The following is a 26,818-nucleotide window of genomic DNA, read 5'->3' as shown; positions in this document are numbered from 1 at the left end:
CAGAAAAAAGTCACACCATTTTGAGCGACGGGTTTGGGGGGGGGGGGGGGGAGAGAAATCGGTAAATTCGTAGTTTTTTAAGTTTTTCGCCAATATTTCTAAAACTATGCGGTTTAGCATGAACAACCCTCTATACAAAATTGTTCTACATTAAATTTGAAATAAAAAAGGTCCTATGCATAATCTTTCTAAAATGAATGGTTCCAAAGTTACGGAGGTAGTATAGTATAACTGGTCCAAAAAAAGGCCTAACCCAAACATCCAAAGTAAAAGTTTTCCTCCAACACCAAAATGTTCTATATGGTCCACATATTGTTCAGTAAAAAGTTACACCATTTTGAACGTCCGGTTTGGGAGGGAGATGGGAGAGAAGCCGGTAAATTAGCAGTTTTTTTACGTTTTTCGTCAATATTTCTAAAACTATGCTTTAGCGTAAACAATGTTGTATACAGAAATGTTCTACATGAAATTTAAAACAAAAAATGTTCTATACATAATTGTTATAAAATCTACGGTTCCAGATTACGGAGGGTGAAAAGTGGAGGTTTTCGATACTTTTTATATTTTTTGGGCAATATTTATAATATAACTATACCAAAAACCCAGACATCCAAAGTGAAAGTTAACACCAAACACCTCCAACACCAAATTGTTCTATATGGTCTACATAATGTTCAGAAAAAATCACACCATTTTGAGCATCGGGTTTGGGAGGGAGAGGGGGGAGAAATCGGTAAATATAAAAAGTATCGAAAACCTCCACTTTTCACCCTCCGTAACTCTGGAACCGTTGATTTTATAACAATTATGTATAGAACCTTTTTTGTTTTGAATTTTATGTAGAACATTTTTTTCTATAGAACATTCCTTACGCTAAAGCATAGTTTTAAAAATATTGACGAAAAACGTAAAAAAACTACTAATTTACCGACTTCTCCCCCATCTCCCCCCCAAACCGGACGCTCAAAATGGTGTAACTTTTTACTGAACAATATGTGGACCATATAGAACAATTTGGTGTTGAAGTAGAACTTTTACTTTGGATGTCTGGGTTAGGCCTTTTTTTGGACCAATTATACTATACTACCTCCGTAACTTTGGAACCGTTCATTTTAGAAGGGTTATGCATAGGGCCTTTTTTATTTCAAATTTAATGTAGAACAATTTTGTGTAGAGGGTTGTTCAGGCTAAACCGCTTAGTTTTAGAAATATTGACGAACAACGTAAAAAACTACGAATTTCCAGATTTTTCCCCCCTCTACCCCCCAAACCCGACGCTCAAAATGGTGTGACTTTTTTCTGAACATTATATGGACCATATAGAACAATTTGATGTTGGAGGATAACTTTCACTTTGGATGTCTGGGTTTGGGTCTAACTATACCATACTATTAGAGCAATCAAGGTTTTTACGCGATATAACTGAAAGGACAGGGTTTGACTGTTGAAATGTGAAAATTTTTGAAATTTTTTATTGGAACAATTTTTAAATTGGAAAAGACTGCAAGACTTGTACACACTTCTAAATAGGTCAAAACGGCAAACAGGTGTATGTTCTCAAAAAACTTTTGATAGTGTGTAAAAAATTTTTTATTATCAACTTTGGCTTAATACTAAACCAAAATTATTAAAGAAATTTCTTAAAAATAGGATCAAATTTACAATTTAATTGAATCTGGGTGTTAACACAGTTTTGAGGGTTTGTTTTCATTTCTCTACTTATTTCTAGATCTTCTAGTACAGGGGTTCTCAATCTGTGGTACATGTACCACTGGTGGTACATTTCATTAGGTGCGGTGGTACACAAAACGCAAAACCACAGCCAAAATTCAGCATATTTGTAGTTAATTAGATTATCTACCTCCATAGATACTTCAGTTAGGTGGTACCAAAAATAATTATAAGAATTTTGGTGGTACATGGCTCAAAAACATTGAAAACCACTGTTCTAGTAGATTCATTTTGGTATAGTTATTATTAGGTATGCTATGTAGGATCCTACTATCTTTTTGTGGACTAAAGTTATGTTTCGATGCATGCAAATGATGACCAAAGCTAGATTTATCGATCTTTGACAGATGTTCTTTGATACGAGTATCCAAAGGTCGCATCGTTCTACCCACGTAGGTCACAGGGCAGTCACCACATGACAATTTTAAAATGCCACTCTTTGAAGTTTTTTTAATTTTGTCTTTAGTATGAGAAAAAATGGACTTGATGTTATCTTTACATTTAAATGAAAGCTTTAAGTTAGGAATGTTATTTAAGATTTTTGCTATATTGTCTGAAGGATAACCTATGTATGATATAGATCTACGTATGATAGATATAGATATAGATAAAAATTTTAAATTACCAACAAAAACGTCAAACTTAGTTTTTTGCTCATAACTTAAAAACTTGGTTATTTAGAGATTTGACGTTCACAGGTAACTTTTTCAGACAAAAAAGATACATCGAATGAGATACGCTAAATGAAAATCGGTTAATAAACAAAAAAGTTATTGCAAAACGAACGACAAAATCGCTGTTTTTGGATATTGTTAATAACAATTTTATTGTTGGTTAAAATTTGTTTAAATGTATCTAAACTTGAGGGTATTATGGTGTTTGAATGGTGTGCACAAAATGGTCCAGATCTGTTAAATAGTTTTTGCGAAATTGAATTTGTTTATAAACTTTTTTGAAAAACGAGCTAATTTCTGAGGCTGGTCCAGTTAATTTGGCTGACTGGATTTCAATGATCTGGGGCTTATTTCCTTCGTTAAGATGTATACTAATAGCCTATGAAAAAAATAAAAAAAAAGTTACATTTATGTACTCAAAATTATTTGTTAATAAATAGTTTATAAACAATTACAATAACTCCGTGTAGACAAGGCGAAAACGGCGGGTTCGTTAGAAAAAATATTCCCATGAGATTTTTTTGCATAATCACATTCGTGAGACATCCCAGAATAAGGTTCAAGAAGTCGCCCACGTGAAAAGTGGTCCAATTTTTTTTAACAATTTTTTTTTAATCAAATTGCAAAAACCATTATTTTTGGCCCTTACATTTTTGTTAGGTTTTTTGGACTATTCTGGGCAAAAAAGGTCTCTTGTAATTTTTCTCTAAAGTTGATCGTTTTCGAGTTATAAACAATTTAAAATTGGAAAAAACAAAAAATGGCTATTTTCAAGGCTTAATAAATTGGTTAAAAGTTTTTTTTCTCTGATTCTGGCCTTGGTTTAGAACTTGAACCTTTAGCCACGTAATTGTATAACTTATCACTAACTCAGGTGTAATGTGTAGTGTGTGTGTTGAGTAAGTGTCTTGTTACTTTGCAAAGTCGACGTCATTGTCTTTGCAAAGAGACGCTAAATGTATCCGAACGTCTGCGGTCCCTCCGGTGATGGTTAAAAGTTATTATTATGAAAGTCAGAAAGTGACTAAATCAAAGTTTAAAGCCCCCCCTACAGGATTCTGAAGAAATTGTCATAATTTTATTACTAAGCTGTTATTTTTAAGTAATAATAATGAGCGCCAGCACGTATTAGGTGGCCGTCTATGGTAAGTGCGAGAGAGATGCCATTCCGGCAGTCCAATGGAGATTCTTACTCGCACTCCCATTTACATCCACGTGAATACACTCTTACGGCTTATTGTTAATAATTAAACATAACAGCTTAGTAATAAATTAATGACACAAATTTCTTCAGGATCATGTAGGGAGGGCTTTAAACTTAATTTAGTCACTTTCTGACTTTTATAATAATTATTTTTAACCGAGTTATTAAGTCTTAAAAATAGCCATTTTTGCGTTTTTCAAATTTTAAATTGCTTATAACTCGAAAACCATCAACTTTAGAGAAAAATTACAAGAGACCTTTTTTGTCTAGAATGGTCTAAAAAACCTAAAAAAATGTTGTCCAGACCAAAAATAATAATTTTTGAAATTTGATTTAAAAAAAAATGTTAAAAAAATTTGGACCACTTTTCTCGTGAGCGACTTCTTGAACTTTATTCTGGGGTGTATTACAAAAATGTGATTATGCAAAAAAAATCTCATGGGAATATTTTTTCCAACGAATCCGCCGTGTTCGCCTTGTCTAGTGGAAATTAGATCAAATTAAATGCATAACTTAAAAAAAAAAGTCCTACCACCCTGGGGGGCTGAGATGGCCCCTTTTTTAAAATCAGTGTTACGTTAATTAATAACATTAATAGCTGAAATTAAACAATCTTTTATAAGAAAAGTCAAAGTTTTCAACAACATTTTTAGCTAGAAAAAATATTACAAATTGTTTAAACAGAATTGTTATAAACAAAGAGTATTTTGCGTTCCGAGTAAAAAATAGTGGACGTAGCGGCTGGCGTAGCCGAATGAGACTGAATTCGCGCGCTATTATACTAATAGCCAGTATAGGTAAAATTGGCTAGTCATTTTAGGCACGATAAGAGCCTAAACTTAAATAGTAGAACCTAAAAGAAAACGTATGAAACACTATGCCGTCACGTTTTAGTGACGCACATGGGTCGACAGTGGCGCATCAAAGTTTCCACTTATGGACGGGATAAATAAATTAAAAGGTAGCCTCTCTCACTAATAGAATTAAATTTTTTTCATTTTTTAAGTTCTATGTGATTAACAAGTAAGACTGGTAATACGTAATAACCTAATTTTAACCCACCACCCCCTTCCTCCTTCCGCCACCATCAAAAACTTCATTTTTCGTCTTTATTTTTTTTTAGGTGGAATGCAATTAATTTTTAAATTTCAAAAATTTTCACACGCACAATTGAGGCTTTTAAAAAACATGTTTTTTTTATGGACCTGTAAATTCAGTGTACATAACCTCTAATTAAAACTTTTTTTTTCGGAAAAAAACGTATAACTTTTTTTTGTGGATGGCTGCAAATCTAATTTTTTTTTAATCTTGTGTATTTTATCAAACACTATATTCCTAATTTTTATAAGATTTTTCGTAAGGTTCGCCACTTTCAAAAATCCGAAAAACTGTTTTAGATGGTTTTTGGGGATTTTCCCTATTTTATATACTTCAAAATAGATCAAATCAATGTATCAAAGTCAATTGTGTTTTTTACAGTTTATATGAAAATTGAAGTAACTGAGTTTCTTAGAATATTTAAAAATGGGAAAATCACGTTCAAACCCCCAAAAGCCACTAAAAAAGAGTTTTTTGGATTATTGAACGTGGTGAACCTTAAGGAAAAGTCTGAAAAAATTAGAAATATATTGTCTGATAAAATACATTAAATACAAGATTAACAAAATTAGACCTGCAGCCATCCCCAAAAAAAAGTTATAGGTTTTTCTCCGAAAACAATTTTTTTTTCTTAGGTGATGTACACTTAACCTACAGGTCCATAAAAATAGTCATATTTTGTAAAAACCTCAATTATGCGTGTGAATTATTTGAAATTTAAAAATTGATTGCATCCCACCTAAAAAAAAAATAAAACGGGGAATTTTTTTGGTTTTTGATGGTGGGGAAGGGGTGGTGGGTTAAAATTACGTTATTAAGTATTACTAGTCTTATTTGTTAATCACATAGAACTTAAAAAGTGAAATAAATTGAATACTATTAGTGAGGGGGGTACCATTTATTTATCCCGTCCATAAGTGGAAACTTTGATGAGCCACTGTCGACGCATGTGCGTCACTAAAACGTGACGGCATAGTGTCCATACGTTTTCTTTTAGGTTCTACTATTTAAGTTTAGGGTCTTATCGTGCCTAAAATGACTAGCAAATTTCACCTATGCCGGCTATTAGTGTAATAGCGCGCGAATTCAGTCTCATTCGGCTACAACGCCAGCCGCTACGTCCACTATTTTTTACTCGGAACGCAAAATACTCTTTGTTTATATCACTTCTGTTTAAACAATTTGTATAATTTTTTCTAGCTAAAAATTTTGTTGAAAACTTTGACTTTTCTTGTAAAAGATTGGTTAATTTAAGCTCTTAATGTTGTTAATTAACGTATCAGAGATTAAAAAAAGGGGCCATCTCAACCCCCCAGGGTGGTAGGACTTTTAATTTTTTTTTAAGTTGTGCATTTTAATCAGCTTTCCGTATTTTTATTGCCATTTAATTTGATCTAATTTCCACGGAGTTATTGGAATTGTTTATAAGCTTAAAAAGTGCTATTTATTAACAAATAATTTTGAGTACATAAATGTAACTTTTTTTTTTAATTTTTTTCATAGGGTATTAGTATACATCTTAACGAAGAATATAAGCCCCAGATTATTGAAATGCAGTCAGCTAAATTAACTGGACCAGCCTCAGAAATTAGCTCGTTTTTCAAAAAAGTTTATAAACAAATTCAATTTCGCAAAAACTATTTAACAGATCTGGTCCATTTTTTGCACACCATTTAAACACCATAATACCCTCAAGTTTAGATACACTTAAACAAATTTTAACCAACAATAAAATTGTTATTAACAATATCCAAAAACAGCGATTTTGTCGTTCGTTTTGCATTAACTTTTTTGTTTATTAACCGATTTTCATTTAGCGTATCTCATTCGATGTATCTTTTTTGTCTGAAAAAGTTACCTGTGAACGTCAAATCTCTAAATAAACAAGTTTTTAAGTTATGAGCAAAAAGCTAAGTTTGACGTTTTTGTTGTTAATTTAAAAATTGTTCCAATAAAAAATTGATGAATCCCAAGATAGTAGTCTTTTTGTAATATCTCATACTATACATTTCAACTTTCAAACCCTGTCCTTTCAGGTATGTCGAAAAAAGGAGAGAGATGATCAGTGGAAAGATCACAAAAAAGGGAATGACAACTTACTGGAGGCACATTGAAAAAACAGACCGTCATGTCTATACAAAAAGAAGAAGAAATAATACATTCTTATCTAATTTATTCTTACTTAAGGGCATAGGCGCAAAGTTTCGCGCCAACGTGTTTTAAGCATTCATTTTTTTTTTCGAATTCTGAGAAAACTAATAAGTATTTTTGAAAAATTTAAACGCAGAATCAAAGTGTGCATTATTACCGAGGGCCGAAAATCCCTGAAAACTTCTATAATGTTTATTTTAATAAGTTGCAGGGGTGAAAAAAGAGAAAATTTAGTGTGATTTTTAAATATCTCATTCAAAGGAAACATTTTGATTATTCTAAAGGACGTTCAGTCCTCACTAATAATGTAATCTTTCATTCTGCGTTTAAATTTTTTCAAAAATACTTATTACATAGTTTTCTCAGAATTCGAAAAAAATGTATGCTTTTAAAAAACTTTGGCGCGAAATTTTGCGCCTACGCCCTTAAATCTAATCCTTACCTCTGATATAAATTGCAATATAAAACACAAATTGCCAAAGTCGAGGTTCACCTGGAAAATATTTAAATGCTGTTGGAATTTCGGTAAAAATATAGTAAAAGTCATTTCCATTATGATTCGCTTCAATTTTCCGATTATTTTTTTCTTGATATCTGATAATTTCTAGGAAATTTGCAAATAAAAAGGTATATAAAATCGATGTCAAGAAGTTAATAAGATTTGCCCATATAGCGGTCCGGTATACTGGTTTTCTAAAAGAACCTTGGGCGGCTATGCTTGAAAAACCACCTGAAACAAAACGGTGATCTTTTATTTTCATTAGATTCTTAAATATTGAAAATCCAATCTGCTCAAATAGATGATACACATATTTCAAAGGACATCGCACACATCTTAAGCCGGACTCAAACGACTCGTGTACTTGGCGAGTAATCGTCACTTGCGTATACTGGCAATGCTGTGTGAGTGGGTTACTAGTAAAATTATTGTACTATTTGTCAAACACTAATAATAATAATGTTAATACTACTATTAATTGTCAAAAAATTGTTCTAGTAACCTCCCAATACACATAGTAAGTAACGCAAGTAACGATTATTCGCCAAGTACACGAGTCGTTTGAGTCCGGCTTTATAGAAAATATTAAAGAATAAAAAACCGCTAAACGCCGTAAAAATGAGTGGCGCATACAATATTCCAGCTACAAAAGAGCTGATTGAGTATTACGTGGCACGAAAATGTATTTCCATTTTGATGGAAAATAAAATTCTAGTCTTATTTTAAAAGATTTTTTCCATAATATTTGCTAAATTTGAAGTAAAACGCGCCACAAAAGAGCCTCAATATGCAAACTGTATCAAAGTTACTCTTTTTATTCTTGTATCAGGAGTTTTTCAAAGCTTTTTTTATAAATTAAATGTATGAAGTTGAATGTAATGTTTCTCGGTTACACGTTAAGCGTTATAAATGGTCGCCTTTGTCGCATTCTCTCCCAAATTATTTAGTAGTTACGACACCAGACTTGTGATAAGACAATCCGAGTTCATATCCTAGCCATCCTAATAATTATGGCCGGCAAATGAACTCGGATTGTACGATCAATCTTAGCGTCGTAACCACTACAACTACATAAACTATTTCAGCGATAATGGTTAAATGGATTATACTTTTGGAGCTCGATTACTTCTGAACGGCTTAACCGATTTTGATCATTAAACATGAGTTTGAAACGTATTGACAATTATTATCTGATGCATCCAAGGTCAAGTATGATAACTGAAGGTATTACTGTTGTTCTGAAGCTATTTTCTTGTGGCATTTTTATAATCAAGTATATTCAAAGTTTACAATGGAAAAGGAATACAATAACACCCTACCTTTCCTCGATGTTTTGGTCTCATAGAAGGATACTGGATATGAGACTCAAGTGTATAGAAAACCAACACACACCAACAGATATCTCAATTACAAATCAAATCATAACATCAACGTTAAAAAGGGAATCATTAAATCCTTATATGATAGAGCCAAAATTACTTGTTCTAACGAAAATTCATTTTTTGAAGAAAAACAATTGTTAACATCTGTTTTATTAAAAAATGATTATCCCATATCGTTTATAAATAAGGAATTGTCAAGATTGGATCGAATGGAACAGAACAACTTAGAACGGGATCCTACAACATTCACAAGAAATAATACGAGGAAAATATCAATACCATATGTAAAAGGACTATCCGAGAAACTTAAAACAATAGGAAATAAATTCAACATTTCAACAACATTCAAAACAACAAACACATTGAGATCTATTCTATCTAAAACTAAACCTAACAGTGAACAAGAAAGAACAAAGAATTGTATTTATAAAATACCTTGTGAATGCGAACAATTTTATATAGGTGAAACGTCAAGACCATTAGACGTTAGAGTAAATGAACATCAGTCTTATATAAAAAATAGAGAATTTGATAGATCTCAAATATGTCAACACGCATGGGATAATGAACATAGAGTTCAGTGAAGAGGTTCAAGTATAGTCCTAAAAGAAGCAGATAGTAAAAAGAGAAAAATCAAAGAAGCGGCTCTAATTATGCTAAATGAAACCAATTGTGTCGCAAATTCCTCGGTAGAATGCAGTGGGATGTGGTTACCCATATTAAAGGAGGAAGTCAATAGAAAGAAAATACCACAATTAGTAAATCAGTAACATATCGAGTTAGTACATTGAGTATTTTAGTATTTAACAATAAAAAACTGAAAACGTTTGTTTTCTATACTTCCACAAAATTTATTATATCTAAGTGACTACAGCTGTTTCGGCGGAGTGCCTTTCTCAAGTAATAAAGTTTACAATGTGTTTGCCTTTTTAATCTTCAACTGAAGAGGTTGAGGAGTGGGGAGCTGTTTGTCTCGAGTTGGTCATTCAGAATTATATCTGTATTTTTCAGTTTATTAATTTCCATAGATTCTAAAAAAGATAGCTTAAGGCCTTTATTTTGAATATGTAGAATTTTAAACTCTTCATTGAAAGAATGATTATGATCTAGAAGGTGAAGTGCGTATGTAGAAGTGTCTGTTTTTCTATTGTTGAATGCCCTTTTGTGTTCTGCTATCCGTTTGTCAAAAGTTCTGCCAGTTTGACCGATGTACGTTTTCGGACAGTCACCACAAGTTAGTTTGTACACACCACTCTGTAGTTGCTTTCTCTTTCGGCTTTTATTGTTCTTAATATATTTGCTTAAGTTGTTGTTAGTTCTGAAAGCTGGTGTTATTCCTTTCTTTTTTATGTATCTGGCTATTGTTGTTGTTATCTTGCCAGTATATGTGAGAGAGCAGAAGGTACTGGGTTCTTTCTGTGGTGGTGGATACACTAATTTCAGGGCTTTCTTATGGAGTTTTTGGTTTAAAATTTTGTTAACTGTTTGTTCGTTATAGCCGTTGTTTACTGCTATTTGTTTAATGATGTTTAGTTCTATTTCGAAGTTATTTTTTGTCATGGGAATTTCTGTCAGTCTATGTATCATGCTATGGTAGGCTGCTAATTTGTGTTGTGTAGGATGGGATGATGAATTGTGTATAGTTGTGTCAGTATGGGTAGGTTTATGATATATGGAGAACTCATGTTTGTTGTGTAGTCTGGAAATCGTTACATCTAGAAAGTTTATAGAGTTATTCAGTTCTGTTTCTACTGTAAACTCAATATTATTATGAAGTGAATTAATATATGATAGAAATTGGTCAAGTTGTCTGTTAGTTCCTGTAAAGCATACTAGTATATCATCCACGTATCTCCACCAATATAAGAACTGTTTAAATACGGGATGTTTAGAAATTGTTGTTTCAAGTTGGTTCATAAATATATCTGATAGCAATGGGCTTAGAGGATTACCCATAATAAGCCCATTGCTATCAGATATATTTATGAACCAACTTGAAACAACAATTTCTAAACATCCCGTATTTAAACAGTTCTTATATTGGTGGAGATACGTGGATGATATACTAGTATGCTTTACAGGAACTAACAGACAACTTGACCAATTTCTATCATATATTAATTCACTTCATAATAATATTGAGTTTACAGTAGAAACAGAACAGAATAACTCTATAAACTTTCTAGATGTAACGATTTCCAGACTACACAACAAACATGAGTTCTCCATATATCATAAACCTACCCATACTGACACAACTATACACAATTCATCATCCCATCCTACACAACACAAATTAGCAGCCTACCATAGCATGATACATAGACTGACAGAAATTCCCATGACAAAAAATAACTTCGAAATAGAACTAAACATCATTAAACAAATAGCAGTAAACAACGGCTATAACGAACAAACAGTTAACAAAATTTTAAACCAAAAACTCCATAAGAAAGCCCTGAAATTAGTGTATCCACCACCACAGAAAGAACCCAGTACCTTCTGCTCTCTCACATATACTGGCAAGATAACAACAACAATAGCCAGATACATAAAAAAGAAAGGAATAACACCAGCTTTTAGAACTAACAACAACTTAAGCAAATATATTAAGAACAATAAAAGCCGAAAGAGAAAGCAACTACAGAGTGGTGTGTACAAACTAACTTGTGGTGACTGTCCGAAAACGTACATCGGTCAAACTGGCAGAACTTTTGACAAACGGATAGCAGAACACAAAAGGGCATTCAACAATAGAAAAACAGACACTTCTACATACGCACTTCACCTTCTAGATCATAATCATTCTTTCAATGAAGAGTTTAAAATTCTACATATTCAAAATAAAGGCCTTAAGCTATCTTTTTTAGAATCTATGGAAATTAATAAACTGAAAAATACAGATATAATTCTGAATGACCAACTCGAGACAAACAGCTCCCCACTCCTCAACCTCTTCAGTTGAAGATTAAAAAGGCAAACACATTGTAAACTTTATTACTTGAGAAAGGCACTCCGCCGAAACAGCTGTAGTCACTTAGATATAATAAATTTTGTGGAAGTATAGAAAACAAACGTTTTCAGTTTTTTATTGTTAGATAAAATGAACTTCCATCAAGTAACGGTCGAATCCATCAATTATTTTAGTATTATTTAAAATTTAAAATATCAAGTCAGAATTCGGTATTAGTTTTGAGAGTAAACTAAATGTAAACCCAAATACTTACGATGTCGGGATAGTATCACGAGGTTTTTCCTGGTTTTCCCTCGTGATTTACTATGGAATCTCTAACGTGAGAATTTCAGTACCACCGTTGCATTTGGTTGTCTTTTTAAAGACAGATCACATGCTATGATTTTTTGTGGCGGATATTCTTGAGTTGGGATTGATTTCATGTAATCGAATGAACTATCTTTTAGTAAAGTCGTCCCAGGAACGCAACTCATCAATATTGGCAATATCATTTTAAAGTCGTCTACTTTAAAATGTATAATACGTGTCTGAATTGCCGATATAAATGAGTCAGATTAAATAAATTATTAGAAGAATTTTTTACTAAGCAACAACATTTTTGTTTATTTAGTATTATTTTGTATTTTGACAACGACACCCGACTTGGGCGTCGAAACGTTAATAAAATCATTTTTAGGTAAAATTGTGGCTTATTTCCCATTTGAATATACTTGATTATGAAGGTATTACAGGAATTATTTAACTTGAAAAACCGTTTTCCCCATAAGAAATAGATTTGATCATACTTATGAAGCCGATAATTTAAAAATTCGAATTTTCCAAATTCGAAGTCTTCAAAAGTGATATTGACCCGAACTCCGTTTTCACCCTGGGGGTGGTTGCCACCCCTTTTAGGTGGTGGAACTTTTTTTTTCAAAATAACCTCAGATATCGGTAGAAGACCTAATTTTGATCAAAAAATTTTGTATAAAGTTTTTTCAAAAACCCAATACTTTTCAAGTTATTGGCAATTGAAAATTCGGAATTTTCTCACGATTTTCAACAGTTTTTTGCAAATATGTCCAAAAATATGCATTTTAAGGATAATATTATACTGGACAAAATTGTAGCAGGTAAAAAATGAACAAATTGGATTTTTAAAGAGTGTTCTAAGTGCAATATTAAGCGAGATATTGATGATCAAAACCGCTTTTTATTTTGTGTGAAATTTAATCGATGTATTCAATGCCATCTAGCGGAGAGCGAATAAATTTGATGCATGCTAATGAGGAAAGATTTTATAGTGCTGTAAAATGAGCACTGTTAAAAGTTTTTTGTACGTAAAATGAGTGAGCTGTAATGAAAAAAAGAGGAACATCTAATGGTTTTTTTAATCAATGGATTTTATAAGTGCCATTTCCACCAAAATTAAAATTAATCGTATTCCGTCTAGAATCAACTTTAATATAAAGAGTTTAATGGATTCTAGCAGTTTCGCTGCTTTGGAACACATATTTTTTGAAAAAATCACGATTTTAAGAAAAAAATTTTTTGAATTTAAAAAAAAAACACCTTTTTTTCATAATATCTCAAAAATAATGAAAGATACGTAAAAAAAGTGTAATAATAAAAAAAATAGGTTTTTTGACAAAAATTTTGGTTTGTTTGTTTTCCCTATCACACAAAAATTGACGAAGATATGATTGATTAAAGAGCGCGCGGTAGCGCAACCACAGTCTCTCTCGAGCCCTTTACCCTTCACCTTTTCAAAATAAAATGTTTTTCACTACTATTATACTGAAAAAATCAACTATTCTCAATGGGAAATAAGCCACATTTTCCCAAAAAAATGATTTTATTAACGTTTCGAAGCCCACATCGGGTTTCGTTGTCAAAATACAAAATACTACTGTATTTTGTATTTTGTATTTTTGTATTGTATTTTGTCTTTTGTATTGTATTGTATTTTGTACTGTATTTTGTATTTTGACAACGAAACCCGATTTGGGCTTCGAAACATTAATAAAATCATTTTTTTGGTAATATTGTGGCTTATTTCCCATTGAAAATAGTTAATTATAAAAATGCCACAAGGAAATAGCTTCAGAACAACATACTGAAAAAAGTTGTAGCTCTTTTAATTGCCTTCAAAATGGTTTTTTATAAGTTGTGATAACTTCAAAATTGAAGTAGTTATGGCCCAAAAACTAACCGTATTTTTAATTTAGGGGTAGTTTTAAGGGTTAAAGAACTTGAGCATATGATTTTCCAGCATAGCTTTTTCGAGAACGTGGAACGATATTTAAATCCTTTTTAGTTTATCAAAAGAAATTTTTTATACAATTTTTAATCGAGGGTTTTTTTAAGGGTTGAAAGGGGTTAACAATTAAATAATTAAGATAGACAACGTAAAATATTATTTACTCTATATTTAAGTCTTCTTGTCAAACCAAATTAATTTTTTGTAAATTTTTTCTATTTAGGGGTTGTTTTTAAGGGTTGAAAGGGGGTTAACAATGTGATAATTAAGATAGAGAACGTAAAATATAATTTACTCTATATTTAAATCTTTTTATGTCATACTAAATTAATTTTTTGTAATTTTTTTTGATTTAGGGATTGTTTGCAAGGGTTGTACGGTTTTCAAGGGGATGAAAATGAGTTTAACATGAGGTTATTGTGTTAGAAAACACTTCACAATGTCACTCTTTATTATTAAACACGTTTTCTGGCGATAAAATGGCTCAATGTCAATTTTTCCATTAAGGGGTTGTTTTCACCTCTTAAAAATATAAAACAGAGTTTGGGTCAATATCACTTTTGAAGTTAAGGATAAGATAAGCCTAATTCCAAAATCTCATGTAAATCGGTTCATAGTAAAAAAATTCGGGAGTAAAAACCTATTTTACGCTTCAATGACTGCACTATAAGAAGTCATACTTGTTGAGAGATGTGTTATTATTGGAATTGGAATGGAAAAGCAGTTTGTTTTACTACATGAAGCCATTTCTCTCTGGTTTTGTTACTAGATTGATGCATTAAGTTCATATAATACTTGCTATTATTGCTTTCCCCTTATCTCAGTAGTCAACCAAGATAATCCCATGAGAATCCCAAAATATAATTGCTACAACTTTTTCTGCTGACAAAGTAGGTTTTGCCTTCTTTGGTGGTGGATATATTTTCGATATCCTTTAGTTGGAATGTTCTTTACTCACAGGAGTATAATACCGTCATAGACTTTATGTAAAAATATTTTGGAGTCTCCCCAATAAGGGTATACAAAGACAGGGTTCAGTTTCTCTACTGAATTCTGAATTTCTACTATTACGCCAGTCAATGGGAGCAAGAATAGGATATTACCTCCGAATTCTATCCTACTTCATGGATTTTAATGAAATTTTAGGAATAGCTTCTACTTATCTTCTAATTTAAAGTACCCTATGCCGATGTGTGCTTTTATCTTGGGGGTGGTTCCCACCTCTTCTCGGGGGTGGAAAATTTTTTACTTAAAATAAACACGGAAGTGGCTAGAGAACCTAATTCTAAGCAAAAACTGGTCTATAATTTTTTTTTGAAAACTCGATACTTTTTGAGTTATTCGTGGTTGAAAATTAGCTATTTTCAGTGAAACATAACACCTTTTCGATCGGTTTTTTGCGAATACCTTAAAAACAATGCATCTAACTAAAAGAACTGTATGAAACATTTTTGTAGCTTATAAAAAAGCAAAGAGATAGGTTCGTCCTTAAATCTTCTAGTTATAATAGAAAAAGAGATATGGTAGATGAAAAGAGTTTGTTTTTTTGGTCCATGCTCAAATCGGTGCATTCAACTTGAAATAACAGAAAAACGGTCGATTTTAGGTGTATAATGCTATCAATACCTTTTGTAGTGCTTGAAAAGACCTTTAAAATGAGTAATATAAAAGGTCGATTACGTTCAAACTGAGCGAGATAAGCTGCAAAAAACATTGATGACTAATTTATTTTAAGAAAAAATGAGAAGTGTGTTCAACCCCTCATCCACCAGAATTTAAATACATAGTTTTCCTTCTACAATACCTTTAACTATAGTGTTATTTATATGTTCAAAAAGTTGGACGGCTTTAAAATGAATGGTTTTTCAAAAAAAAGATCAAATTATAGAGTGCATTTTTAAATTTTTTTAAATATCTTCCTTTTCTCCATGTAACTTAAAAATGATAAGAGATACAGTAATGAAAAACAAAAACAAAATTATTATCTAAAAGACTTACATTTTTGTATGGTGTCTTTTTTTCGTACCTATCTCTTATCATTTTCGAGTTTCATGGAGGAAAGGAAGATTTTTAATAAAATTTAAAAATTCGCTCGATAATTTGATCTTGTTGTTTTCAAAAACCATTCATTTTTAACCCGTCCAATTCTTTGAACATAGAAATAACACTATGATAAAAAGTACTGTAGAAGGAAAACGATGTATTAAAAATTCTGATGGATGAGGGGTTAAATACACTACTCAGTTTTTCTTAAAATACATTAGTCATCCATTTTTTGCAGCATATGTCGCTTAGTTTTAGTGTAATCGACATTTAATATTGCTCATTTTAAAGGTCTTTTCCAGCAGTACAAAATGTATGTTCAGCATTATGCACTAAAACCGTCCGTTTCTTGGCATTTCAAGTTGAATACACCGATTTGAGCATGCATCAAAAAACAAACTTTTCTCACCTACCATATCTCTTTTTGTATTACAACTAAAAGATTCATGATGAAACGAATCTCTTTGTTATTTTATAAGCTACAAAAATATTTTATATAATTTTTTTCGTTAGATGCATAGTTTTTAAGGTATTCGCAAAAAACCGTCCGAAAATATGTCATTTTTTCAATGAAAATGGTAAATTTTCAACCTCAAATAACTCAAAAAGTATTGAGTTTTCAAAAAAAAAATATAGAACAGTTTTTGCTTAGAATTAGGTTATCTAGCAAGTTCCGTGCTTATTTTAACCAAAAAATTTTCCACCCCCGACAAGGGGTAGGAACCACCCCCAAGATAAAAGCACACATCGCCATAGGGTAGACTTTGTTTCTTGAGCTATTCCCGACTTACTGAGAAAATATCAAGTAAATCGATTAACTGTCAAAGTTTAAATACATAATTCAAAGTTTCTCTTCGAATTTTGTGATTTAACCACAGATTATTTAACGTAGATAAAATTTGTTCAGTCCATTCTTGTATCGACATATCGAAGTAATTTAGTACAGCAAAAAACACCCTGTTCGGGACTGTGACAAGCCCAGTCCAGGAAAACTAATACACAGGTACGCAAATGATGATAAATATATTTTTCAAAATATGTTTCCATCCGGGATAAATACAGAGTTTAGTAATAATTCAATAACCAACCCACAAATGTATCAACAAGTCAACACACAAGGGCAACTAGCCATGAATGTACAAACCACGCCATATCTAATATCGATGTCGCAACCAGCACCAACTAAACCAATGCCACCTAACTTGTACCCTCCACTACCACAGACACAAATTCCATTAGTGCCGATCACATATCATAGTTCTGCTTCAAATTATCAATTACAACGATTGCCATCCACCAGTGAAGAAGAGGAAGAAAACAACGAACCAGCTAGCAGTAACGATTGGCAAGAAATTAGAAGCTCAAAAAGAAGAAAAATCAGAAAAACAACAGACAATGCAAACAGTACAAATATTATTGTAACAGAAAATAGATTTGAAGCGCTAGAAATTGAAGTAGTCCCTCCCAAGGAGAACAACACAGCAAACCCTCCACCAATTTTCATACACGGTGTACAAGACTATCAAAAAATGGTACAAAAAATTAAGGATGTAGCAGAAAGGGAAGAATATCATACAAAAAGTTTAACTAACAATGTCGTAAAATTAAGTTGTGGCACGCCAGATACATATAGAAAAATGGTTAGATATTTTAATGAACATAACATTTATCACCATACATACCAGTTAAAACAGGATCGAGCCTATAGAGTTGTAATAAAATACCTTCACCACTCTACTAACACCGAAGATATAAAAAACGAACTCCTAAAACTGGGTCATAAAGTTCGAAATATAATAAATGCACAACACAGAATTACTAAAGAGCCACTTAATTTGTTCTTCGTGGATCCGCGAACCGGCAGCAAATAACAAAGATATTTATAACTTAAGGGGGCTACAGAATAGAGTTATTGAAATTGAACCTCCCCGAACAACCAAAAATCGCATAATACAATGCATGAGATGCCAATCGTACGGTCACTCCAAGTCATATTGCAATAAACCATTTGTATGCGTCAAATGCGGAGGAGCCCACAATACCACAACTTGTAAGAAGACTAGAGAAACTCCAGCAAAATGTGCATTATGTGGTGGGGATCACCCCGCAAATTATAAAGGATGTGAACATTACCAAAAAATTTATAATATTAATAACAGGTATCATAACAGAGGAAACGTATTAAATCCAGCAATAAATCAAATACATACACAACCCAGAATATATACACAACCCAGGATTCAGAATCAGTATGAAAGTCTGCTCAAGCTGCAGCAAATAATCAGAACAATAACGAAGATACAGCGAGTATACTTACCAAATTTCTAGAAGAGTTTAAAAATTTATTTAACCAGCTAATGCAACAAAACAGTATGGTGCTCAACATGATTTCCATGCTAGTAAATAAAGTAAACTAACAATGTCTAAGTTCATAAGAATTGCCCAATGAAATGCCAATGGTCTTCCTAATCATAAAGAAGATATAAAACTATTTCTGGAACAAAATTTCATTGACATACTACTAGTAAGTGAAACCCATTTTACAGACAGAACCTACTTCAAGATACCTAAGTATAAATTATATTACACAAATCACCCAGATGGTACAGCCCACGGAGGTTCAGCCATATTGATAAGAGAAACTATAAAACATTATGAAATGCTAAAATACGAAACAAATCACATTTAAGCAACATCGATAAAAATACAAACTCTTCCATATGATATAACTGTCACAGCAATTTATTGTCCGCCCAGGCATAGACTTACAAAAGAAGATCTTCTACCCTTTTTCGAAACTCTAGGGCCAAAATTTATAGCAGGTGGAGATTACAACTGTAAACATACGCTATGGGGTTCACGCCTAACAACCACCAAAGGCAGAGAGCTAGCAAAAGTTATCCAGGATAAAAGCTACTCATTCCTATCGACGGGATCACCGACATATTGGCCAACCGATCCAAATAAAACACCAGACCTATTGGATTTCTTTATTACAAACGGAATATCTCAATCATATACAGATGTAGTACCAAGTTTTGATTTATCATCAGATCATAGTCCCATAATTGCCACAATTAGCACAACGGTGATAATCAAAAAACCAACACCTCGACTGCATAACTTCAAAACAAACTGGGACACATACCGCTTAATCATAGAACAGGAAGTAAATCTACTAGTGAGATTGCAAACTCCCGAACAAATAGAAACAGAAACTAATAATCTAATCAACTTACTTCAAAATGCTGCCAAACAGTCTACCCCTCAACCTGGACAAAAAAAATTTTCAACCAACATTCCTCTTGAAATAAAAAGACTAGTAGCAGAAAAACGAAAAGCTAGATCAATTTGGCAAAGAACTCACAGACCAGACGACAGGACAATTTATAATAACAAAACAAGAAACTTAAAAACAGCTCTAGAACAGATGAGAAACAACTCATTTGAAAACTATGTATCAAACCTTTCGCGTCAAGATAACTCTATCTGGAAACCAATCAAAAACAAAAATAAACCAATAAATACTTCACCTCCAATTCGGAAAAACTCATTACCACCAGGACCATGGGCAAAAAGCAACAAAGAAAAAGCTGATTTATTTGCTGAACATCTAACTGAAGTCTTCAAGCCACACGACAATGACCAAGTACAAGAAGTAGAGCAGGAACTAGCCTTACCAATTAATCAACGAGAGCGACTAACTTTAATTACACCGAAGAAGATCAAAGATGAAATTAATCATTTGAATGAAAAGAAGGCACCAGGCACTGATCTCATAACAGCAACAATGCTAAAACAACTTCCTAAAAAAGGTATAATGAAGTTATTGTACATATTAAATGCAATCTTAAGACTTAATTATTGGCCTATATCACTAAAAATTGCCCAAGTAATTATGATACCGAAACCTGGTAAAGCTTTAACGGATGTTTCATCATACCGCCCAATAAGTCTACTGCCAATAATGTCAAAACTTCTTGAAAAGCTGTTACTTAAAAGAATTATGAGCGACCTAGAATTCCAAAACTGGATCCCAGAACACCAATTTGGATTCCGGCAAGGTCATTCTACAGTGCAACAATGCCATCGCATATCAAATGTAATTAATAGAGCTTTGGACAATAAACAGTATTGCACAGCAGCATTTCTGGACATCAGCCAAGCATTTGATAAGGTATGGCACCCAGGATTACTTTATAAAATCAAAAAATCGCTACCCAACAAATACTTTGACTTATTAAAATCATATCTAAATCACAGAGAATTTGAAACTAAAGTGGAGGATGAACTATCAAACCGTAACAAAATTCAATCAGGAGTCCCACAAGGTAGTATATTGGGTCCACTTCTTTATGTACTGTACACATCCGATTTACCAACCTCTCCACAAACCACCATTGGAACTTTCGCTGATGACACAGCAATATTTGCAACTGAAGAGGATCCAAGAGCTGCAGTATTAAAACTTCAAGAACACCTAGACCAAATTGGACAGTGGTTAAAGAAATGGAAGATAAAAGCTAACGAAACTAAGTCAACACATATAACTTTCACACTAAGGAAAGACCAATGCCCAAATATTAGCCTTAATCAAGTCAACATACCACAACAGAACATCGTCAAATACCTGGGGCTTCATCTTGATTCTAAATTAAACTGGAAACAACACATTTTAAAGAAGAAGAAACAAATTGAGTTGAGAGAAAGAAATTAATTGGCTTATAGGTAGAAAATCTCGACTCTCAATTGAGAACAAACTGCTGATTTATAAAACAGTCATCAAACCTATATGGACGTACGGTATAGAACTATGGAGTTGTGCCAGCAAATCAAACACAAAAATTATCCAAAGAACTCAATCAAAAATTCTACGCACCATCGCAAATGCCCCGTGGTACATTTCCAACCAAACCCTTCATACAGACCTAAACATCCCGTTAGTCAGCAAAGTAATTCAAGAAAGAGCCAACAGACATCACGAAAAATTGGAAGACCACCCCAACCAATTAATATTACCATTACTACAGCCACTAAACAACAGAAGATTGCGAAGATTATGGCCCATAGATCTTCGCTGAAACTGAGGTGAAACCGCTGGGTGATGTACCTCATAACGCCATTTTAGTGTACAATAATACATTGATATATATGTTATTGTACTTGTTATCAAATTAGCTTATAGAATATGTAATTCTGATTGTTAATAAATGCTTACAAAAAAAAAAAAAGTAAATCGATTTAGTAGGATGGAATTCGGAGCCAAATACCCTCATTGACTGCCCTATATATCTGGTCCCTGGTATATTCTACATACTAAATTCTAAGTTGTATCGTTTGGTCTATTAGAATAAGTATTGTATTATACCTACTTACCGAAGGCAACACCCATTGAAAATAAATAATTCTTAAACACATCAGTGATTATTTCTTCCTTACTCCATAATAGAAGTTTATTGAAGTTAAAACCTTTGGGAAGTAAATTTGCTATTGCGTTCCAGGCTCCAGGAACGGTATTTGTTACTAACAGTATTATTGAAAACAATATAATTGTTAAACCCAGTAGAAAAGGCAAAACTGCTTCTAGAAAGTTGATTCCTCGAAAATTGAGCAATAATACAATGATAGTATGGCCAAATAAACAGCCTACTAGCTTCATGTTTGGATAATCTAAAATAATACAAGGAAATAATGGAAATATATACATAGTAATAATTATAGTGAATAGTATGGTTGTTTTCATTCGTTTATTACAGATGTTCAAAAAATAAATAAAATCAGAATTATGACAAAAAGAAACAACTTGGTAAAAATTAATAATGCGTCGACGGAAGTAGAGACGAGACATACACTTTCGTTGATAGTATCTGGTACCATGATTCTCTCAATAGCAATGTCCCCTTACAAACATGTCTATAATATCTGAACACATCTGTCCAGGTTAGAATTAGTAATAGGTCTGGATCCCGCGTATGAAAAAAAAGTTAATTAATAGCAAGCTGAAAATTTGTTAATAGGTTAAGGGTTTAGTCTAGGTTAAGGGTGTAGACAAACTTTGATATATGGGAACACTGGAGCAGGGGAAGTTTTAAGGGAAGTTTTAATTGTGGAACAGGTTAAAAATTTGGAACGGTCAGATTACGAAAACAGCACATGTATTTTGTCCGACAGAACAGACTTAAACTCTCCGAACAGAGATTAAACTCTCTTTGCAAAACTCAGATTGCTATTTATCACCAAATGGGCGTTTTAATGAGTGGAACATGTAGAATATGTCAAATGACAGGAATTATGACGTGATAAATAGCAGTCTGATTTTTGCATGAGAGTTTAATCTCTGTTCGGAGAGTTTAACTCTGTTCTGTCGGACAAAATAAATGTGCCGTTTTGGTGGTCTGACCGTTCCAAATTTTTAAGCTGTTCCACAATTAAAACTGCCCCTGTTACAGTGTTCCCATATATCAAAGTTTATCCGACTAGACACCCTTAAGCTATTAACAAATTTTCAGCTTGCTATTAATCAATTTTTTTTTCATACGCGGGATCCAGACCTATAACATTCTATATTAACTGTGTTTATACTAACAGAAAAAGAAGCAGACGTTAGGGAGACTCATTAATCCCTGTTTTATTTAACATCATTTTTGACGAAACCATCAACAAGATCCGAAAGACAGGTACAATTTATAGAATAGACCAAGAAATTATATCTATTATACAGTATGGTGCAAATGAAAGGAATAAATTTGTCATTTAAACAGGTCGATTTTAATTTTTAAATTATGATATTTTGGCATATATGGCATACTAGTGACGTCATCCATCTGGGCGTGATGACGTAATCGATGATTTGAAAGGTTATTCAATTCTCTATTCAGTAATATAAACATTTACATAATAATTATTTATACAAGGTGTCCAAAAATTTTTTTTAAATTAAATTATTTGACAAAAAAAGAGAATGTATGTAATTTATTTAATTCAAAATACATTTTACTGCTGTCACAAATAAAAAAATGTTTATTTTACAAATAAGCATTGCTTTTCGCTTAAATTAAATGTTCAAACTTCCAAGGGGCAGGTGGCTGGCGGGAGCTGGCTTGAACATTGAATTTAATCGAACAGCAATGTTTATTTGTGAAATAAACATTTTTTTCTGTTTTCAGGCAACATTAAAATGTATTTTGAGTTAAACAAATTACATACATTTTCTTTTCTTTGTCAAAAAATAATTTAATTAAACAAATTTTTTGGACACCCTGTATAAATAATTATGTAAATGTTTATATTACTAAATAGAGAATTGAACAACCTTTCAAATGAGCTAGCACGCGACCCATATTCCCATTAAAAAAAATCATCAATCACGTCATCACGCCCAGATGGATGACGTCACTAGTATGATATATGCCAAAATATCACAATTTAAAAATAAAAATTGACCTGTTTCGGGATTTTTCCTTAATGTCGCCGGTTTACGAAATAACAGTCATTTGCACCATACTGTATATTATGTTATGCAATGCAGTCATTCATCCCTGTGATGTATCACTTAAGTTAAATATAACGTAGTTATAATCGTCAAATTGGTGTGATGTATCATATTTAACTTATCTACTTGCCTTACTTCTTGAGTTTTTTTATGTATCAACTGTCATTTTATAACGCGACGTTTTTTACGTGAAGTTACGAGATAACTTTGTAGTTATATTATAAGGATTTGTAAGGTTAGGTTCACCTTTGACTTATTTTTAGAAATGAAATGAATAAATAGCAATTAAAAACACGCAGGTAATAATAAAATTAAAACAATAAAATAAAAAATAAAACTAATTTAAAAATAGAATGGTAGTACACACTTTTAAAAATTGAAAAATTATTGGGACCGTGCAAGTTCGACAAAGCGACACCTGGTTTCTACGCTCAGCAACATTTTTCGCACTTTTAATTATATTGGCCAATTATATTAGTCCTGGTTACTGGATAATTGTCAAGGCCATAGTCCAAAAAAATAATAAGAAAAAGTCAGATTCAGGTTATGTTATTAAAACGTAAACAATTGTATGTAGTAAATAAAATTAGTTATTAAAATTAGTATTGCAAGCAAAATACAATTAATTAAATTTACCTTTATACAGGGTGTCCCAAAAGTAGTGGAACGGTCGAATATTTCGCGAACTAAACATCGGATCGAAAAACTGAAAAATACGTTTTCAATCATTTTCAAAAATCTATCCAATGACACCAAACACCAACTCCCACTACACCCCCTAGAGGTGGGGTGGGGGGTAACTTTAAAATCTCAAATGGAAACCCCCAGCTTTTCTTGCAGATTTTAATTTGCTACATAAAAGTAAGCAACTTTTATTCAAGACATCTTTTCGAACTGTGGATAGGTGGCGCTATAATTGGGAAAAACGATTTATCCTGATACCATAGGTAAATTATAGAAACGGTCTAATATCTCACGAAATACACTTCCAAATGAGAAACTAAAAAACAGATTTTTAATCTTTTTCGAAAACCTATCGAATAACACCAAACATGACCCTCCAACCCACCCCCTGAATGTGGGGTAGGGGGTAACTTTAAAATCTTAAATAGCAACCCCCACTTTTTCTTAGAGATTCGGATCCGTCATGAAAAATTAAGTAACATTTATTCGAAACATTTTTACCCCCACCCCACATCCAGGGGGTGTAGTGGGGATTGGTGTTTGGTGTCAATGGATAGATTTTTGAAAATGATTGAACCCGTATTTTTCAGTTTTTCGATCCGATGTTTAGTTCGCGAAATATTCGACCGTTCCACTACTTTTGGGACACTCTATATAATAATTGCATATATGTATCAATATTGTCGAGCAATATATAATTTTTCTTCTTCAATGACAGTAGGTATGAAATATACGTCAATTTGACATTTTCAATTGACAATATGAATTATTTAAGAAAGTTGCAATATTTCTCCGCTATTCGCGCACGATCGTTTCTCGTATCCCCTCCAAGTACTTGTACAACTCGAATACAAAAGACAAATCGAGAAATACAAGGATAAATATGTTTTTAAATTTATAAACGTCCAGGGATGTAACTGTTCTACCTAACCTACTTTTATGGTATACGTTTTGGTATACCTCCTCATCATTCTCTTTCTAGCTCCGACTTGTACTATTTGTACATAAGGTTCTCTTTGTTAGACAAAACAATACTTCACACGGAAATTACGTTAAAAGTTATCGACACAGTTATCTGTCAGAGTTATTTTAACTTAAAGCAAAACGTTAAAAATAACTTTGGTGATACATAACAGGGCTAAATATCATAATAATTGAAAAGAGTGAAAATGATGAGCACCGACTCCTATATATTTAATACAGTGCGGTGGAATAAGTGTTGCCCCCCCCCCTGTTAAATTGTTTATTTTAAGAATATAAGCAAAACGCTCGGACAGGTCGATTTTTAAACTAATCATAGTATATTATAGCATCAACATTTCGAACTTTACGCGATCCTTCTTCAGGTGACAGGCATAACTTTGATTTTTTTAAATGGTAAAGTACATCATGTGACACCTCATTTAACTGCTTTTAAAATACTGATTTCAAAAATGTATAATACTTTAATCCTTTTTGAGATCGCAGGTCCAAAATTTCGGTCGAACTCTTTTTAAACGCATTTATTTTTTTCGAATTTTGAGAAAACTAATAAGTATTTTTGAAAAATTTAAACGCAGAATGAAAGATTAGATTATTACCGAGGGCTGACAGTCCCTTAGAATAAACAAAAAGTTTCTTTTGAATGATATATTTGAAATTAAAAATCACACTAAATTTTCTCTTTTTTCCACCACTGTGACTTATTAAAATAAACATTATAGGAGTTCTCAGGGACTTTGGACCATCGAGAATACTGTAATATTTCATTCTGCGTTTAAATTTTTCAAAAATAATTTATTAGTTTTTTCAGGATTCGAAAAAAATGATTGCATTTAGAAAGAATTCGACCGAAATTTTGCGCCTACGCTCTTAAACAGGTTTAAAGTATTATACATTTTTGAACTCAGTATTTTAAGAGATTTTAAATGAGGTGTCACATGATGTACTTTCCCATTTAAAAAAATCAAAGTTATGGCTGTCACCTGAAGAGGGATCGCGTAAAGTTCGAAACGTTGATGCTATAATATACTATGGTTAGTTTAAAAATCGACCTGTCCGAGCGTTTTGCTTATATTCTTAAAATAAACAAGTTAACATGGGGGGGGGGGCAACACTTATTCCACCGCACTGTATAATATAAGCAAGTATTGATACGAGCTCTGTTAGCTATAATAATAGATTATAGTCATCTATTTTTATATCCGTAGGTTGATAATGGTAAATCATTTTAATAATTCTAAGGTATTTACCATGTATACCAACTTTCATTATCGACATCAGTGTATCATACTTTATTATGTTGAATGCCTTTTGGTGGTCTATAAATATACATATATGTAGCATCATAGTTAACGTCTTTACATCTTTGAAATAGAACGTGAGTGGTAAATGGAGAATCAACTGGAATCCTTCTCTATCTTTTTCTAGTAGTTGTATAATTGTGCTTTTCTCTCTGATGTCGAGCCATTGGCGTAAATTTCGCAGCCAAGAGAACAATACTTGATTATTTGATATTCCCTTGATCATATTTTCAATATCCGCCGGTACAACCACAACCACATCTTCAAATAATCCAGACATGGTTCTTGCCTTTGCGTCCATCCTTCAACTTCTTAGAACAGTGTAGACAGTTAGTACTCTCACTCTCTTTACTCTATTTACTCTC

General features: G+C 32.4%; 2 protein-coding genes across 3 annotated transcripts in view; one reads left to right on the top strand and one right to left on the bottom strand.

Annotated features, from left to right (window-relative positions):
- The window catches only part of LOC114330230 (DNA-directed RNA polymerase I subunit RPA2), a 178,156-nt gene that overhangs the window by 18,550 nt on the left and 132,788 nt on the right, over window positions 1-26,818 (top strand). The window lies entirely within an intron of this gene.
- LOC114330231 (sodium-dependent neutral amino acid transporter SLC6A17-like) overlaps window positions 1-26,818 on the bottom strand; it is a 44,869-nt gene that overhangs the window by 13,826 nt on the left and 4,225 nt on the right. The window contains exons 3-4 of the mRNA XM_028279555.2: window positions 21,372-21,665; window positions 7,301-7,588 (exon numbers count right to left, since the gene is read on the bottom strand). Of these exons, the coding sequence (XP_028135356.1) occupies window positions 7,301-7,588; window positions 21,372-21,665 (582 nt within the window). The remainder of the gene's footprint in view (window positions 1-7,300; window positions 7,589-21,371; window positions 21,666-26,818) is intronic.

Source organism: Diabrotica virgifera, chromosome 1 (genome assembly GCF_917563875.1).
Source record: "Diabrotica virgifera virgifera chromosome 1, PGI_DIABVI_V3a".
Classification (NCBI taxonomy): domain Eukaryota; kingdom Metazoa; phylum Arthropoda; class Insecta; order Coleoptera; family Chrysomelidae; genus Diabrotica; species Diabrotica virgifera.
This window is presented reverse-complemented; position numbering and strand designations above follow the sequence as displayed.